This window comes from Panthera pardus, unplaced genomic scaffold, assembly GCF_024362965.1.
Source record: "Panthera pardus isolate Hobbes unplaced genomic scaffold, ASM2436296v1 HiC_scaffold_22, whole genome shotgun sequence".
In the NCBI taxonomy this organism is placed as follows: Eukaryota; Metazoa; Chordata; class Mammalia; order Carnivora; family Felidae; genus Panthera; species Panthera pardus.
Genome location: NW_026526788.1, coordinates 47,095,403 through 47,109,258, shown reverse-complemented (window position 1 = coordinate 47,109,258; position 13,856 = coordinate 47,095,403). Strand labels below are relative to the sequence as shown.

At 35.9% G+C, this 13,856-nt stretch overlaps 1 protein-coding gene across 6 annotated transcripts in view; it reads left to right on the top strand.

Annotated features, from left to right (window-relative positions):
- Nucleotides 1-13,856, top strand: part of PARG (poly(ADP-ribose) glycohydrolase) — a 134,035-nt gene that overhangs the window by 11,594 nt on the left and 108,585 nt on the right. For all 6 annotated transcript variants that reach the window (XM_053909696.1, XM_053909695.1, XM_053909694.1 and 3 more), the window contains 3 exons: nt 5,132-5,250; nt 5,367-5,450; nt 10,902-10,976. In XM_053909696.1, the coding sequence (XP_053765671.1) occupies nt 5,132-5,250; nt 5,367-5,450; nt 10,902-10,976 (278 nt within the window). The remainder of the gene's footprint in view (nt 1-5,131; nt 5,251-5,366; nt 5,451-10,901; nt 10,977-13,856) is intronic.

Sequence of the window (13,856 nt, the reverse complement as noted above, 5' to 3'; positions counted from 1 at the left end):
GCTGACAGCTCAGAGCCTGGAGCCTGTTTCAGATTCTGTGTCTCCCTCTCTCTCTGCCCCTCCCCCGGTCATGCTCTGTCTCTCCCTGTCTCAAAAATAAATAAACATTAAAAAAGTTAAAAAATAAATAAATAAATAAATAAAAGATGACCAGACATTTCTGAGGGGGAGTTAGTAAGTCAAGAGAATTCCAAGACAGATACATAACCTTTATAAAAAAGGGCTATGTAGTGGGGATCCTGGGTGGCTCAGTTAGTTCAGGACCCAACTTCACTTTAGGTTATGATCTTGCAGTTTGTGAGTTCGAGCCTAGCATCAGGCTCTGTGCTGACAGCTCAGAGCCTGGAGCCTGCTTCATGTTCTGTGTCTCCCTCTCTCTCTGCCCCTCCTCTCTTTCTCTCTCTCTCAAAAATAAAAATAAAAAAACAAACAGCTCTGTGTGGTTGAAAAACTATTTGTTTTAGACATTGAAAATAATTGGTTTGTTAGAGCTTAGAGTTTGGATGGGGAATGGTGGAAGATAAGACTTGAAAAGTGGATTGGGTCCATATCATAGAGGGGTTCAAGTGCCAGGAATTGGACTTGAGTCTGTAGGTATTGGAAATTGATAAAAGGTCTGTGCACACAATAGTTATTACTGTAGCAGGATTAATCACACAGCTGTGTGTAAGGAAAATGGAAGTGAGGATCCATTGGAAACAGATAAGGGATGTTAAGAGCTCTTAAAATCGGTAAACTTTATCTACCTCAATGAAGTTGTTTCTTTAAAAAAGAAGCTACAGAAAGTAAGCTAGCAGGTAAGAAACGAAAAGGAAGGGGACTGTAATTATCAAATTGTGCTGCGTTAAAGTGGCTCAGGGGTTCTTAGGAAATTTAACACAACATGTGTTTTCTAAATTATATTTTTAACTGAAAAACCTGTAATAAAAGAACAAACACACTCAAACTTGAAAATGCTTAATATATTTTAACAAAAAACAACAATATTTTAACAAAAAAAAATTACCATTTGAAACTATTTAGGTTAGTGAATAGAATTTTCTTAATACTGTGAAAGAGATTTTCTTTCTTTCTTTCTTTTTAATTTTATTTTTTATTTTTTAAAATTTACATCCAAATTAGCATATAGTGCAACACTGATTTCAGGAGTAGATTCCTTAGTGCCTCTTACCCATTTAGCCCATTCCCCCTCCTACAACCCCTCCAGTAACCCTCAGTATGTTCTCCATATTTATGATTCTCTTATGTTTTGTACCCCTCCCTGTTTATATATTATTTTTGTTTCCCTTCCCTTATGTTCATCTGTTTTGTCTCTTAAAGTCCTCATATGAGTGAAGTCATATGATATGTGTCTTTCTCTGACTAATTTCACTTAGCATAATACCCTCCAGTTCCATCCACGTAGTTGCAAATGGCAAGATTTCATTCTTTTTGATTGCCAAGTAATAACTCCATTGTATATATATACCACATCTTCTTTATCCATTCATCTATCGATGGACATTTGGGCTCTTTCCATACTTTGGCTATTGTTGATAGTGCTGCTATAAACATGGGGGTGCATGTGTCCCTTCGAAACAGCACACCTGTATCCCGTGGATAAATGCCTAGTAGTGCAATTGCTGGGGTGTAGGGTAGTTCTATTTTCAGTTTTTTGAGGAACCTCCATACTGTTTTCCAGAGTGGCTGTACCAGCTTGCATTTCCAATACTGAGAGAGATTTAAGTGTAAATTGAGTAGTAGGTTGATACAAGCTTTAGCTGTGATCCCTAGCTTTCAATTTTGAATTTTGTATTTCTTAGTCTCAATTTCATGTATTGATGCTAGCATAAGTAAAAGTTATTATAAAAATTATAATAGTTTTATTTGATTTAAATATAATGAATTAATGTCAGATTTCTTAGGGGGAAAAAGAGTTCTGCTATTTAAGAAAGTTTGAAAATCATTGAGATAGGGTAATGTGGAAATAAAAAAGAAAATAGTTGGTTGCTTTGTTTTGAGGTAAAATTGATAGGATATGGTGAATTCTTAAATATGGGTGAAGAGGGAAAATGCAGGTAAAATTAAGAAAAGGCCGAGTGACTGACAAGATGTTACTGGTGGAAAATTTGGAGAAGAGATTGGGGAGGTAAGTGATATTTTGACTTTACTGCCTTTCTTTATACCACTGCCCATAAAGAAAACCCAAATTATCCTATACCGTCATTTTTTAATCTCTGTAATTACTGTTTATTTTTAGATATCCAATGACGTTTGAATTTTTAGAATCTTTAAAATCTTTGTTTTTATTATAAAAGTAGTACAAGGTCATTGTAAAAAAAGATGCAGGTCTCATGTGATAGTATATAACTCAAAATCCAAGTCTCTCAGTCCTGTTTCAGAATTTTGGTGGATTAACTTCTAGATTCTTTTTTCTGAATATGGTAATATGATATATATGTAATTAATAGTTATTAAATAAACAGCCCAAGTTACATTTCCAAGATGCCAGATATTAATAGTTATGAAATTTAAAGTAGTAAAGTAAAGCTGATATTTACCATTAGAAATGTAAGGCAGTCTGGAAGCGCCTGGTTGGCTCAGGCGGCCAAGCATCCAACTCTTGATTTCGGTTCAGGTTATGATCTTGTGGTTTGTGAAATCGAGCCTCAGCTCTGAGACTGTTTGGGATTCTCTCTCTCCTTCTCTCTATGCCCCTTTCCCGCTCTAGCACATGTTTGAATGCGTGCTCTCTCTCTCAAAATAAATAAACATTAAAAAGGGGGGGGGGGGGGCGCCTGGGTGGCTCAGTCAGTTGGGCACCCGACTTCAGCTCAGGTCATGATCTTGCGATTTGTGAGTTCGAGCCCCACGTCAGGGGCTTTGCTGATAGCTCAAGAGCCTGAAGCCTGCTTCGAATTCTGTGTCTCCCTCTCCCTCTACCCCTCCCCTGCTCATGCTCTGGGTCTCTCTGTCTCTCAATAATAAACGTTAAAAAAAATTAAAAAAAAAGGCAGTCTGAAATTGCAGGGGCATGTCGTTTGGTGCTTGATTATCTTTAAAGACATGATAAACACACATGCAGGCACACAAACACATATACACACACATATGCACATATCGATGCCCACACACAAAGCATACTTTCATATATATGATATGTTCCCCTGTCTGTGGAGCTGGACTGGTACCTGTTTTGTCACCTCTGATTACATGGGATATCTTTACAAAGTCACCTTTGGGGACTTCATCAGGAGTTGAAAATACTTTTAGCATAATTACTGACTCCTGACAATTCTTTCCTCTGACTATTCTCGTTCTTTGGCTTCTATGATAACATATAATCCTAGTTTTCTTTCTGTCTCCTTAGCCATTTATTATATTCCTTTAGTTTTTCTGGCATATGTGTTAAAAATTGTTAGAGCTCCTCAAGGCTTTTCCATAGGTCCTGTTTTCTTCTCTCTCTGGGTGGTCTTCTCCTACAACTTTATTTCTCTTGAGTGCTTATTGGATAGTCTTCCTTTCTATAAACTGTTCCCTTTTTGAGGAACAGTCTTCCTTCTTTTTCCTAGTTCTTTTTATCCTTTGGAGTTCAGCTCAATTGCCATTTCCTCAAGGAAGTCTTTTTTTTTTTTTTTTTTTTTGATGAGTTTATTAGTATTTTTTTTCAAGTTTATTTATTTTGAGAGAGACAGATACAGCATGAGTTGAGGGCACAGAAGAGAGGTAGAGAGAGAGAATGCCAAGCTGGCTTCTCACTGTCAGTGCAAAGGGCTTGACATAGGCCTTGAACTCACAAACTGTGAGGTCATGACTTGAGCCAGCACCAAGAGTCAGATGCTTAACTGACTGAACCACCTAGGCACCCCAAGGAAACCTTCTCTAAGCTCACCGGTAAGTTGGAATTGTCTGAAATAGATTCTCATACACCACGAACCTTTCACTCATAACATATTACAGTTCAAATTTTATATTACTGTGATGGTTTGATTATTTGCAGTGAAGTACTAATTCATGCTACAACATGGATGAACCTTGAACACATTACGTCAAGCCAAAGAGGCCAGACACAAAAGGCCATATGTTGTATAATTCCATTTATATGAAGTGTCCAGAATAGGTAAAATGTATAATTTTTCATGTTTCAAATATCGCATTTCTCAAACGTTTACTTAATGCTTATTATAAGCAGCATATGTGTATGTGTACACATACGTATATATTTACATATGTATATATTTCTATACGTATAACTTACAGAAACACATAAGTCAGGTTTCATCATAAATATTCCGAATCCACAGTTAATATGGTTATTATTCTCAAGAAGTTTATAGTCTAGTGGGAGAAGGAAAAACAGGTGTGATCTGGTATGGTAATGATCTAATAAAACAAGAGGGAGTAAACTGTCCTTAAAAAGTTTTGAGGGGCGCCTGGGTGGCTCAGTCGGTTAAGCGTCCGACTTCAGCTCAGGTCACGATCTCGCGGTCCGTGAGTTCGAGCCCCGCGTCGGGCTCTGGGCTGATGGCTCAGAGCCTGGAGCCTGCTTCCGATTCTGTGTCTCCCTCTCTCTCTGCCCCTCCCCCGTTCATGCTCTGTCTCTCTCTGTCTCAAAAATAAATAAACGTTAAAAAAAAAAAATTAAAAAAAAAAGTTTTGAAAAGTTCTTAAAGAAAATGAAAATTGAGCTGAGTGTTGAAGGTCATGATAGATGTTTAACCAGATGGTGTATGGGTAAGAGGGGATATTAAAAACTGGGGACTTCATTTGGAATCATAGAGGGGAGCCATTGTAGGATTAGAAGCCTGGGAATACTTTAGAAAGATAATGTTCCCAAGTGGGGATGAGGGCTTAATCGGGGATGAATGTGTCTGGGAGCAGCTGGAGTTATGGGGGCCTAGAAGGTAAGCAATAATGAGGACCAGGGGCCTAGAAGGGGTAGAGCTAGAATGACCAAACGTGATGATTTGGAAGCTGATCAAATGAAGATAAGGAGTAGGAACAGCTGAAGAAGGCTTCTGAGATTTCTTGCCTAGGAGCTGGTCTGTATTTCATAGCATTTGCTTTGGCTGCTTTCTTTGGGTTGTTTTGTGCAATATATACCTAGTTTTTACGCACTTAGAGTTTTCTTGTTTCCCTCTCTTTCAGGTAGACCTTTTGCGAGCAGGAGAAGTTCCTAAACCTTTTCCAACACATTTTAAAGATTTGTGGGACAATAAGCATGTTAAGATGCCTTGTTCAGAACAAAACTTGTACCCTGTGGAAGATGAGGTAAGTACAGAACAGATGTTCTTTTAGTCTTTGAAAATCAGTTTAGTGTGTGCTTATTTGAGTGCTGATTCAGTGATCCAACAGATAATTTAATCTGTTTTTCCTTTTCCTTAAAGAATGGTGAGCGAACTGCAGGGAGCCGGTGGGAGCTCATTCAGACTGCACTTCTCAACAAATTCACACGGCCCCAAAACCTGAAGGTAGTTGTTTTTTGCTCTTCTTGCTTCATGTTTGTCATTCTTTGAGATGGGCCCTGTATCTCCCTCCAAGACATTTTCTGATCTTTAATAGACTCAGGTAACAGCATTATTGGTATGCAAAATGCTTGTTTCCTGAGGAACTTTCTTAAGAGACATTCTTGGTTTCCATTCTATCACTAGGAAATGAGTAGAAGAATTGAGAGTTGTAAATGACTTGCCTGGAGCCACACAGAATAATTTGGAGAACCAGGAATAAGACCTTTGTTTCTTGATTCCCCATCCAATTTCCTTCCGACCAAGCTTCTCTTTTATTTTTTAGAATTATCATGTTTCTGAAATGTCTTTAAAAGTAAATCAGGGAAGAATTATGACTTCAGCTATATTTGCCCAAAGGGAACTGAGTTTCCTAATGATTAAAGTATACATTAAACATTCTGTTTTGTATTGCTGTTAATATAGCTTCTAGCAGTCTGATTATTTATTAATCTTACATTTTGGCAATCATTCATTTTTTATTTTTTTTCAATATTTCACTTAAGACTATAAGGGCAACTATTAGATTATTTTTCTAATATCTAAAATATGAGTGAGTATATGTTTTTTGGCACTATAGCCATGTAAACTTTTAAACTTTTTATAACTATAAACCGTAACAGATTTTTCTATACTTGTGTGAAAATGGGTTTCATTTTCTTTGAGAGACTTAGTTTGCTGTGCACAGTTTCTCAGTGTTTTTTTTCAAGTTTTTTTTTTTTTTTTTTAAATGGGTGTTTATTTTTGAGACAGAGACAGAGACAGAGTGTAAGCAGGGGAGGGTCAAAGAGAGAGGGAGACACAGAATCTGAAGCAGGCTCCAGGCTCTGAGCTGTCAGCACAGAGTCCGATGCGGGGCTCGAACTCACGAGCTGTGAGAACATGACCTGAGCTGAAGTCGGATGCTTAACTGAGCCACCCAGGCTTCCCAAGTTTCTTCAAGTTTTATACTGTTTTTCCATTTATACTTAACAAGTTGTTCTTAAACGTTCCATATGTCTCTATAGCTCCTATTTTTTCTCTATATTGAAAAAAGTTGTACCATAATGTATTTTGAAAATTTCATTCGTTACGGATAGTGTTTCTCAATCTTGTAATGTACTTCTTTTAAATGGAAGAAATTATCAGGGAGTGCCAGGATCTGTTGATTTATTTTTAGAATAATGTTAACTGCATATGTACAAACATGAAACTAAATATAAACTATACTTACAGTTAGAGCTATATTAGTTGATTTTTTTCCATTTTAAGCATCATGAACCATCACTTGAGTTGTGTTCGTTGTCATAATGAAAACAGTTTGTATTCAGTATTCCCTTTTTGCACAAAAGTTTTTAACCGCTGATGTGAACCTCAAAATAGTATGCTGAGAGACTTTTAAAAATACCATATAAAGAAGGGCGCCTGGGTGGCTCAGTCAGTTAAGTGTCTGACTTTGGCTCAGGTCACGATCTCACAGTTTGTGAATTCAAACCCTGCGTCGGGTTCTGTGCTGACAGCTCGGAGCCTGGAGCCTGCTCTGGATTCTGTGTCTCCTCTCTCTGCCCCTCCCCAACTTGTGCTCTGTCTTTGTCTCTCAAAAATAAATAAATGTAAAAAAAAAAAATTAAAAATACTGTGAAAGAAAAAATTCTTCATTTTGTTTTTACTACTTACTAATCACAAACAATTGGTGGATGTTGGTAGATACAAAGATGGGATCTGTATGGAGAACATTAGCTTGCAAATAAATATAATAGTGAGCATTGTAATCCAGGTTCTTTCTAATTTGACAGTCCTGAACTGCAGTTTATCTTAGGATGGCTCAAAATTTTCACCATTTGTATCTGTTTAAAGCACCAGCCATCGTTTCTACTGTGTCTTTTGTCCTTTGTATTCTAAAACCACAATTATAAACTCACAAAAACAGAAGCAGACCACCCCAGAGTACTATCTATGCTCCATTTGAGAAACACTGTGTTAGGTCCTTACGGCCTTAGAAACAGCATTATTTAAAATTTCATATTTTTTCTTTTAAGCATGAATGCAGAATAATCATAGTGTTCTAAATTACCTTGTCTGCTCACCTCTTTAGCAATTCCTTAGTGTGCCAATGATAACTTTAGGAAGGGGTAACTGCTTTACTCTGAATTTCCTTTTCTTGTTTAGTTTATGGTAGATTCACCAGAACAGAGTAATCCATTGAGATTTTCTTCTATCTGCTTATGGTAATTGTTTTCTTTGCTGAAAGAACACTATGGAGGGAGGAACATTAAGTCTCTCTTACTGAGTATAATAATCTTTTTGCCACTTTTATTTGATATTGAGTTAAGTGAGGTTAGAAATGTTAACAATTTTTAAAAGAATTGTCTCCTTAAAAATCAGTTTACACAGTAATATTTCTATAAATGATGTGTCTGATGATTTACAAAGAATGGACCTGTCCGTGCTTTAATTATGCTTATTATGAATTATAAATTAAAAGAAACCTCAATAGGTGATAGCTGAGAATACAGAATAGCATCCAGTTTTTAATAGGAGACCTTGTGGTAGACTACTTTTGAGACTTGAAGACTAAAGTAAAAGTAAATATTAGTCAAGAGTTATTGCTAATTATAAATCCCATAAAAGAATTAGAGTATGAATTTTAGAGTGTAAAATGCTTTTTCTTACTAACTTTGAGGAATCATTTACATAAAAGAAAATGCATGCTTTTAAAGTATGTAATTTGATGACATTTGACATCCACACATACTCATCAAGCCCCCACCCTGATCAAGATACAGAACATTTCTGTCACCTCCGAAGATTCCTCTAATCCCTTTACAGTTGATTCCTCTTTCTGAACTGTCCTCAGGCAGTATTGATCTGCCTTTTTCTTTTTTCTTTTTTTACTGGAGATTAGTTTATATTTTACATAATGGAATCACATAGTACATATGCTAGTATTTCTGGCTTCTTTCTCTCAGAATGAAAACTTTCAAGATTCATCCATGTTGTTGAGTATGTCAACAGTTTGTTGCAGTACATGTGTTGTTTGTCCTTTTAATCTCTATTAATAATAGACTTTGCTATTTAATACCTTGTATGAGGTTCTGAAGTCAGATACCAGTGATGAGAAAAAATCCTTAAAATTTTCTCTTTCTTAATGGAAAATTTTATATCGTGGCTGTGAGAAAAATAAAAGCTTTTTCTTACCATACTATTTTATGATTGATGCTTTTCCTTTTTGAAGGAACTTGGATATCCCCTGAATCCAAGTAATAATATGCATTGTTGACTCACTTTTTAATCTGGATGCTTGGTGATTGTTTATATGGCATGAAATATTTTTCAGGAAACTCTTTGGCAGAGTATTAATTTTTAAAAACAGTTACTTATGGGGGCGCCTGGGTGGCTCAGCTGGTTGAGCGTCCAACTTTGGCTCAGGTCATGATCTTGCGGTTTGTGAGTTTGAGCCCCGCGTCGGGCTCTGTGCTGACAGCTCAGAGCCTGGAGCCTGGAGAGTCTGTGTCTCCTCCTCTCTCTGCCCTTCCCATGCTCATGCTCTATCTCTCTGTCTCTCAATAATAAATAAATGTTAAGAAAAAAAAACTTTAAGAAAAACAGTAACTTCTGAGGAAATTTGGAAGATTTATAATAATGTAACTATTTTTCAAACTTACATACACCTTCAGTAAAACAAAATTGGGGGCATGTACTATAAATACAAATAGTTGTTTATAAATTCTACATGTTTATTATTTTGTTAATATAATATATACATTATAAAATATAACCAAAGTAGAAATTTAAAAGGATGAGATAAAATATAATTGTAAATACAGTTGGCCCTCAAACAACACAGGTTTGAACTGTACCAGTCTCCCATGTGGATTGTTTTGATAATACAGTACTGTAAATGTATTTTCTTTTCCTTATAATTTTCTTAATAATGTTTTTTTCTCTAGCTTACTTGATTGTCAGAATATAGTATATAATACATACAACATGCAAAACATGTTAACTATGTTATCACTAAGGCTCGGATCAACAACAGGCTATTAGTGTAGGTAAATTTTGGAGGGAGTCAGAAGTTACACGCAGATTTTCAATCCTTGTGCTGTTCCTGCATCCACTATAATAGTTCTTTCTGCATGACTACTGGATTGTCTTATGCATACCCCACTCTGGTGTTAAATAAAATTCATCGGAGTAAATTTTAAAGATCTTACTGGCTTTTATTCAATGATTTATTAATTAAGCAGTATCTTATATAGCAGATGGAAAGACACTCTAAGAAGCTGTAGGAAATGAAAGACTTTTATAGGCAGAAGTGAGTGGGAGCAAGGAAGTTATATTAGGAAAAAATAGAGTAGTTGTGGTGGTCACCTTCCTGTAGGGGATGGCAGAGTTCTCTGTCAGGCTGATTAACTAGTTCTGACCATCTGATTCCTCATTGACTGGTTTAAGATTCCATTTGTGGGAGAGGCTGAAACTAATTAAGTTTTGTCTCTGGTTGGTGGCATAAGCGACTCCTTTTGGGACCTGTTTTGTTTTTATTGCTGGTAACAAGAAAAAAGTACTGCCTATTCAGTTAAATGTTACACCAGTAGATGGCGTGCTATTTTGACTTTTCACTACATAAATAAGTAATTTATATGAACTGCTGGGGGAAGATAACCATTTATATGTAGCTTATAAAAAATAGCTGATAATAAAGGCAAAAAACCAATTTTATGCCTTAGGGCAGTGTTTCTCAATCTTTATTTCATTATTGCCATCTCTCCCAGAAAGTACTCTTCCCATGAAATTTTAATACTACAAGTACATTATATATTTGCATGTATAGTGTAACCCTATTGATAGCCAACAATCATTATAATATTTAAATTTTTTTTATCTCCAAGATCCAATTTTTGTCCACTGAGAGTGTATCACTTCTGTTTATAATGTAAATGTTAAGAGTTTGGATTTTTTTTTTTTCCTATTACTTGACGTTTCTAATCGCATTTTTTTTTTAAAGAACCTTTGCTGTCATTTCTTTTAAATTTTTTTTTTACATTTATTTATTTTTGAGAGACAGAGACAGAGCACAAATTGTGGAGAGGCAAAGAGAATGAGACACAGAATCTGAAGCAGGCTCCAGGCTCTGAGCTGTCAGCACAGAGCCTGATGTGGGGCTCGAACCCACAAACCGTGAGATCATGACCTGAGCCGAAGTCGGACGCCCAACCGACTGAGCCACCCAGGCGCCCCTCTAATCTCATTTTTCTTAAGTGAATAACAAATTAGTGTGTATTCTGTTTGTTCATAGCTACTGATGTGGAGTAGCTAATGGTAGGAGGAAGGTTAATGCTGGTTAAGAAATTTACTGGAAGTAGTTCATAAAGGAGAAAGGTTATTCATAGATAAATTACTTGACTGTGTCATGAGGTTTTGTTTATGCTTTTTCCATAGGATGCTATTTTGAAATATAATGTGGCATATTCTAAGAAATGGGACTTCACAGCTTTGGTTGATTTCTGGGATAAGGTAAAAGTGTGCTTATTTCTTTAACTATGAAAATGATGTAAGTCTGTAAAAATTTTGAGAAAAATACCCATAAATCTTTTGCACTAACATAATTACTATTCTTTATTTTTGTGAAAAATATTTCCTGTTATATGTATATTTTAGCCGCTAATTTTGAATTTTTCTTTTTTCTCTCATGAAGAGAATACTGTTATATTGTTGTACAATCATCATTATTAATGGCTACATGATATGTCATGATTAGAAACATCAAGGTTGCATTCAGTTTTACTCTGTTCTCAATTACAGTGTAGTAACATCTTTACGTGTGTGTGTGTGTGTGTACACACACATATACACAGACACACATACATATATATATATATGTTTTCCCAGATTTGATATTGTTTGTTTAGGTGATTCCCAGTAAGTAGATGGCTAGGTCAAAGGACACAAAACTTTTTATGGCTCTGGGTTTATGTTGTAAAATTATTTTCCACAGGAAATTGTAGTAATTTTGTATACCATCTTCTATGGGTAAGAATACCACTTTCATAGTAGTGTTAGAAGAATAGGTGTCATCCACTGCTATTTGAAAAAATAAGAGTATACCTTTTTTTTTTTAACATTTTATTTTGAAATAATGATAGGTTCATGTGAAATTGCAAAGAAATGTGCAGGGAGGTCCCGTGCACACTTCATCCCACCTTCCCTGATGTCAATTGCTTAAATAAATACAATACATTACCAAACCCAGGAAGTTGACATAAAGGATTATTTATATTTTATCAGTTATACCTGTACTCATTTGTGAGTGTAGTTATATAACCGTAGCTTTGTGTAACCACACCACAGTCAAGGTACAGAGCTATTCCGTCACCACAGTGCTCACTGGTGCTGCCTGTTATCGCCACACAAATTCCCACCTAACTTCCAGCAACCACTGTCTGTTCTCCATCTTTATAATTTTGTTATTTCAGAAAGGTTACAGTGTGTAACCTTTTCAAATTGCCTTTTCTCACTCAATATAATTCCTTTGAATCCACCAATAGTTTGTTCCTTTTTATTGCTAAATAACATTCCATGATATGGATGTATCACACTTTAACTATAGATGATTTCAGGACATTTGGGTTGTTTCCAGTTTTTTGCTGTTTCAACTAAAACTACTTAGAACTTTCATGTGCAGGTTTTTGTAAGAACATAGTGCATGAACATTTCTCTGGGATAAATGCCCAAGAGTGTGATTTTGAATTGTTTGATAAATGTATTTTTAGTTTTAGAAGAAACTGCTAATTACTTTTGCTAGGTAAGTAAGCCCCCCAAAGAAAGATAACTTGTATATAGAGTCCATTTTCTTATGTTTGTACAATTTGATTCTTTTGCTCACATTATTTTTAGTTATCCATATTACTTATGCTCCATTTACTAATAATTAGTACTGATTTTGGAGCGGGAACATTTTGAATGAAATATTTTCAGTTTTACACAATTCTTTCTTACCTAATAGAGAATAAATATTGAACTTTGAACTTGTCCTATGTATTTTATATTGAGGCCTTTCCCTCTTTGGCCTTTTTTTCAGATAAATGACTCTGAGGCAAATAACATAATTATCGTTATTCCTATCATAAATGAGTGGTTGCGATTTAGAGATGGGCTTTCTTGGCCAAAGTGACATAGTTTGTTCATGACAGGATACTGTAACTAGAGCAGTGTTCTTTCCACTATTGTCTGCAATCAGAATATGATATCCCTCGGCACACATCCTTCCCTCCTACTTGCTGCCTCATTTTCTCTGTAATAAAAGACTGATATGCCACTTATCTCTGTTGAAATTCTGTCTCCCCAGACTCACATTTTCCTTTCTGATCCCTCCAAAATGAGGTGTCACCTTTCTTTGAATTTCCATGTGGATTTTTAAATTTATCTTGTGGCACTCTCTCTTTGCCTTGCTTTATTCTTGATGAGATGTTGACATCCTCTACGACATTAAAAGTTTTGTGGAACAGAGACTGTGTCATTTCTTAGTTTTGTGTTTCCTGTAGCACATACACAATGCCTTACATATAGTGAGTGCTCCTTAAGTATTATAGACTGGATTTCAACAGATCAAGTAGTCATACTGGTTTTCAGGGATACCAAAGTCAGGAGACTATTAAAAAGTAATGGTTCAAATTAATAAAAATTGTTTTTCTGATTCGTGCTCCTATATCCTATAATGCATACAACATACCTAAATATAACAGACTCTTTTCTGAGCATTTTTAGCTAGTGATGTTCCAGTGTTCTTATCAGTTCATTTCTTGTGATGTTATTATATGGAAGATCTGTCTGTCCTTTTGGACTGTTGCTGGTAATTTAAAAGAAAGTGGTTAATTACATTGTCAGTAATTACACATTAAGACTATTGTCAATCCGTGTAGTCACTACTTCTGTTAATTTGGAAGAGCCTAAAAATATAATGCAATTGGCAGTGGTATAAATAATACCACCATCCTTTTTTTTCCCAGAAATATTTTTATTATCTCATAAAGAATGAGACAGCATGATATACAGCAGTGGCTCTCAGATTTATTATGTATCTGAATCCTGGAGGGCTTGTTAGAACACAGATTGTAGCCCACCATCCTCTCTGAGAATCTGATTAACTAGGTCTGGGGTAGGACCTGAGACATTTTGCATTTCTAACAGGTTCATAGGTGATATTGTTGCTGCTGGTTTGGGAACCTTACTTTGAGAACCACTGGTGCAGAAAAGATCATAGAATTGGAAATGAGAATCATAGGGGGGCACCTAGGTGGCTCAGTCAGTTGAGGTTCTGACCTTGGCTTGGCTCGGGTCATGATCTCCCAGTTCCTGAGTTCAAGCCCCACATTGGGCACATCTGCTCGGCCTGCT